General features: G+C 42.4%; 1 protein-coding gene across 1 annotated transcript; it reads left to right on the forward strand.

The window, feature by feature from the left end:
- The first annotated feature begins 3107 nt into the window (after window positions 1-3107).
- Window positions 3108-4602, forward strand: LOC140355642 (pancreas transcription factor 1 subunit alpha-like). Its single transcript, XM_072440304.1, has 2 exons — window positions 3108-3864; window positions 3998-4602. Exons 1-2 carry the CDS (start codon window positions 3282-3284, stop codon window positions 4192-4194), a joined length of 780 nt encoding a protein of 259 aa, XP_072296405.1. The 5' UTR covers window positions 3108-3281; the 3' UTR covers window positions 4195-4602.
- Window positions 4603-6000: the final 1398 nt, after the last annotated feature.

Genomic DNA, 6000 nt, shown 5'->3' on the forward strand with positions numbered 1-6000 from the left:
TTACACCTGGAGCTGCAGTGGGCGGGGCTAAATGCACCTTTTCACTTGGGTCCAATTTCCAATCGGAATCAGAATAAAGATTATTGCCATTTTTCATGAACAAAACTCAGACACTGGAACTTGTCCTGGTGATTCACACAACACTGAACACTGAACACTGAACACAACACTGAACACAACACTGAACACAACACTGAACACAACACTGAACACTGAACACTGAACACAACACTGAACACTGAACACTGAACACTGAACACTGAACACAACACTGAACACTGAACACTGAACACAACACTGAACACAACACTGAACACTGAACACAACACTGAACACTGAACACTGAACACAACACTGAACACAACACTGAACACTGAACACTGAACACAACACTGAACACTGAACACAACACTGAACACTGAACACTGAACACAACACTGAACACTGAACACAACACTGAACACTGAACACTGAACACAACACTGAACACTGAACACAACACTGAACACTGAACACTGAACACAACACTGAACACTGAACACAACACTGAACACACAACACTGAACACAACACTGAACACTGAACACAACACTGAACACTGAACACAACACTGAACACTGAACACACAACACTGAACACAACACTGAACACAACACTGAACACAACACTGAACACTGAACACAACACTGAACACTGAACCAGCCTGATCTGTACATGATAAAATATAAAGTTATGTAGAGCAAAGTAGCATCACCACCACAACAACAACAACAACATAATAACTGATGAAGTCAGTTATTATGTTGTTGTTGCTGTTGTGGTGGTGATGTTACATAATGACGTGTTGTGCGGGTTTTGCACATTTGTCGGGTCAAATAACAGTGAAATAAAAACTCAGATCCTGTTTATAAAGGAACAGTCTGAAGATATAACTGTGTTTAAGAGCTTTAAAAACCCAGAGTTCCGGTTCAGGCCGGACTCACATGGTCAGATTCTGACCATCTTCAGAATCAGAAAAGGTTTAAGATAAGATAAAATAAGATAATCCTTTATTGTCCCACATGGGGAAATTTCATTGTTGCAACGTAGATACAGAGGCAGATCCAGAAGAACAGATCACTTACAGGAAGTCTGAAAAACCCTTTCAGTAGAAGATCTATTTATTGCCAGTGTCAATGAAAAACTCACAAACACAGGAACTTGTCCTGGTGCAACATAAAACAATAAAACAATGAATAAGTCATAACTATAAGCGATCAGATATAAAAAAAATAAGAATAAAAATGTAAATTAAATAAAATAGGCTTGATATGTCCACATATTTACAGTTGTACATATGAAGAGCAGAAAGTGATTCAATGATGTTAAAGTGTTTAAGTTCTTTATTTGAAAGTCTTCATCATCATAAGTCTTCATCATCATAAGTCTTCATTATCATAAGTCTTCATCATCATAAGTCTTCATCATCATAAGTCTTCATCATCATTAGTCTTCATCATCATAAGTCTTCATTATCATAAGTCTTCATCATCATAAGTCTTCATCATCATTAGTCTTCATCATCATAAGTCTTCATCATCATCATCATAAGTCTTCATTATCATAAGTCTTCATCATCATAAGTCTTCATCATCATTAGTCTTCATCATCATAAGTCTTCATTATCATAAGTCTTCATCATCATAAGTCTTCATCATCATAAGTCTTCATCATCATAAGTCTTCATTATCATTAGTCTTCATCATCATAAGTCTTCATCATCATTAGTCCTCATCATCATAAGTCTTCATCATCATAAGTCTTCATCATCATAAGTCTTCATCATCATAAGTCTTCATCATCATAAGTCTTCATCATCATAAGTCTTCATTATCATAAGTCTTCATCATCATAAGTCTTCATCATCATAAGTCTTCATCATCATAAGTCTTCATCATCATAAGTCTTCATCATCATCATCATAAGTCTTCATCATCATAAGTCTTCATTATCATAAGTCTTCATCATCATAAGTCTTCATCATCATTAGTCTTCATTATCATAAGTCTTCATCATCATAAGTCTTCATCATCATAAGTCTTCATCATCATTAGTCTTCATCATCATTAGTCTTCATCATCATAAGTCTTCATCATCATAAGTCTTCATCATCATAAGTCTTCATCATCATAAGTCTTCATCATCATAAGTCTTCATCATCATAAGTCTTCATCATCATTAGTCTTCATCATCATAAGTCTTCATCATCATAAGTCTTCATCATCATTAGTCTTCATCATCATAAGTCTTCATCATCATAAGTCTTCATCATCATAAGTCTTCATTATCATAAGTCTTCATCATCATTAGTCTTCATCATCATAAGTCTTCATCATCATTAGTCTTCATCATCATAAGTCTTCATTATCATAAGTCTTCATCATCATAAGTCTTCATCATCATAAGTCTTCATCATCATTAGTCTTCATCATCATAAGTCTTCATCATCATAAGTCTTCATCATCATTAGTCTTCATCATCATTAGTCTTCATCATCATTAGTCTTCATCATCATAAGTCTTCATCATCATTAGTCTTCATCATCATAAGTCTTCATCATCATAAGTCTTCATCATCATAAGTCTTCATTATCATAAGTCTTCATCATCATTAGTCTTCATCATCATTAGTCTTCATCATCATTAGTCTTCATCATCATAAGTCTTCATCATCATTAGTCTTCATCATCATAAGTCTTCATCATCATTAGTCTTCATCATCATAAGTCTTCATCATCATAAGTCTTCATCATCATAAGTCTTCATCATCATAAGTCTTCATTATCATAAGTCTTCATTATCATTAGTCTTCATCATCATAAGTCTTCATCATCATTAGTCTTCATCATCATAAGTCTTCATCATCATAAGTCTTCATCATCATAAGTCTTCATCATCATAAGTCTTCATCATCATAAGTCTTCATTATCATAAGTCTTCATCATCATTAGTCTTCATCATCATTAGTCTTCATCATCATTAGTCTTCATCATCATAAGTCTTCATCATCATAAGTCTTCATCATCATAAGTCTTCATCATCATAAGTGTTTATTGGGACAGTCCGCGCACAGGGGGCGTGGCCTCCTCGCAGACTCGCGCTAATCTCTCGAGCGTCTGTCGGACCGCGCTCTGATTGGTGCGCGGGGGTCGGTGCGCTGTGATTGGCTGGCGCCGTGGCCACTCGACACGCGCCTCTGTCAGTATAAAGGGCCTCGCGCGCCGCGAGGGTCCCAGAGCAGAGATGGAGCTCGAGCCCTTCTCGCCGTACTTTGACGATGAGGACTTCTTCACGGACCAGTCCTCGCGAGACCTGGACCCGGAGGACTTTCTGGACGAGGACGTGGACTTTCTGACTTTTACTGATTATTACAAAGAGAGCGGCAGAGACTTTTACAAAGAGAGCGGCCGCGAGCGGCACGACGCGGACTATGAGCTGGGGAACTTGTCCTTCTCCTCGTCCTCCTCGTCGCTGTCCTTCTGCGCAGACTCCGCCCCGGAGCTGTCCCCTCTGGCCGCGCACACCGCGCTCCTCAAGCGGCGCAGACGCCTCCGGTCCGAGCGCGAGCTGCAGCAGCTGCGTCAGGCCGCAAACGTGCGCGAGCGGCGGCGCATGCAGTCCATCAACGACGCGTTCGAAGGCCTGCGCACGCACATCCCCACGCTCCCGTACGAGAAGAGACTGTCCAAAGTGGACACGCTGCGTCTCGCCATCGGATACATCAACTTCCTCGCGGAGCTGGTCCAGTCTGACGTGCCTCTGCGTAACCAGGGCTGTGACGCGCCTGCGCAGCCCAAGAAGGTCATCATCTGCCACAGAGGCACCCGTAAGTGCGCGACTCATGTCACCAAATAATAATCATAGTAATAATCATCATAATCATAATAATAATAATAATGTCCTGTCAGTGACGAGCTCGTGTGACTCCATAATAATAAACCCTCTCTCTCTCTCCGCAGGCTCCCCGTCGCCCTCTGACCCGGACTTTGGACTTCCGCCGCTCGCGGGACACTCTCTGTCCTGGTCCGACCACAAACAGCTCCGGGACCAGCACGTGATCCGGACCGCCAAGGTCTGGACCCCCGAGGACCCGCGCAAACGGCACCAGGGGCTCACGGAGCTGACGCACGAGCTGCCGCTGGGCCTCATGGTCTGAACCGCGTCAGGACCGCGTCAGGACCGGGTCTGGATCGGGTAAGGACCGGGTCAGGACCGCGTCAGGACCGGGTCTGGATTGGGTCTGGACCGGGTCAGGACCGGGATGATGTCTGAGCGCGTTAACAGTGTAATATTTCCACTGTGTTGTACATATTTATAATTTATAAGAGAATATTTTAATATTTTTGTAAAGACGCAGCGGGCAATCTATTCAATGTGTTAAATGTAATATATTTAATTTAATTCCATGAATCACAGCCATATTTTTCTACTTTTTATTCAGATCCGCTCACGACATTTTGTTAAATGTGTTTTATGAGCTCAATGTGACAAAGAATGTTTTGTCTTTTTGTACTTTTGTTAAAAAAGAACATTTCTTAATAATTTAAATAAAAAAGAAACACGTGACAAACTTTTGAGTGTTTTGTATTTTTAATCAAATACAACAGAAGAAGAATAAATGTTGAAATTTGCATTTTCTGATTATTGTAAATGTCCTCAGTGTTTTTACCGTTAAAACCGTTAAATTTTAATTTAATTTAAAAATAATCTTTAGCTGAAAAATCAAATTAAATTTTTTTAAAAAACGATCTAATTTATCAGCGTTCATCAACTCATTTGCATAATGTGCACTAAACGAGCCGCTCTTCAGTCACATGTTCTACCTGTGTTTGTCTGACCACGCCCCTCTTCACACATGTTCTACCTGTGTTTGTCTGACCACGCCCCTCTTCACACATGTTCTACCTGTGTTTGTCTGACCACGCCCCTCTTCAGTCACATGTTCTACCGGTGTTTGTCTGACCACGCCCCTCTTCAGTCACATGTTCTACCGGTGTTTGTCTGACCACGCCCCTCTTCAGTCACATGTTCTACCGGTGTTTGTCTGACCACGCCCCTCTTCAGTCACATGTTCTACCGGTGTTTGTCTGACCACGCCCCTCTTCACACATGTTCTACCTGTGTTTGTCTGACCACGCCTCTCTTCACACATGTTCTACCTGTGTTTGTCTGACCACGCCCCTCTTCAGTCACATGTTCTACCTGTTTGTCTGACCACGCCCCTCTTCAGTCACATGTTCTACCTGTGTTGGTCTGACCACGCCCCTCTTCAGTCACATGTTCTACCTGTGTTTGTCTGACCACGCCCCTCTTCACACATGTTCTACCTGTGTTTGTCTGACCACGCCCCTCTTCAGTCACATGTTCTACCTGTGTTTGTCTGACCACGCCCCTCTTCACACATGTTCTACCTGTGTTTGTCTGACCACGCCCCTCTTCAGTCACATGTTCTACCGGTGTTTGTCTGACCACGCCCCTCTTCAGTCACATGTTCTACCGGTGTTTGTCTGACCACGCCCCTCTTCACACATGTTCTACCTGTGTTTGTCTGACCACGCCTCTCTTCACACATGTTCTACCTGTGTTTGTCTGACCACGCCCCTCTTCAGTCACATGTTCTACCTGTTTGTCTGACCACGCCCCTCTTCAGTCACATGTTCTACCTGTGTTGGTCTGACCACGCCCCTCTTCAGTCACATGTTCTACCTGTGTTTGTCTGACCACGCCCCTCTTCACACATGTTCTACCTGTGTTTGTCTGACCACGCCCCTCTTCAGTCACATGTTCTACCTGTGTTTGTCTGACCACGCCCCTCTTCAGTCACATGTTCTACCTGTGTTTGTATGTGTCATGTCTTCACTGGCCACGGCGCGGTCAGCTGAAAAGGGTTGGATGTTACGCACCGATCTGCGCCAAAACGAGCCCAAAGTGCACACGAGTTTGGAATAGTTTAGCACGACGT

Source organism: Eucyclogobius newberryi, unplaced genomic scaffold (assembly GCF_026437365.1).
Source record: "Eucyclogobius newberryi isolate DKJ021-1_F unplaced genomic scaffold, fEucNew1.0.hap1 SCAF_12, whole genome shotgun sequence".
Lineage (NCBI taxonomy): Eukaryota > Metazoa > Chordata > Actinopteri > Gobiiformes > Gobiidae > Eucyclogobius > Eucyclogobius newberryi.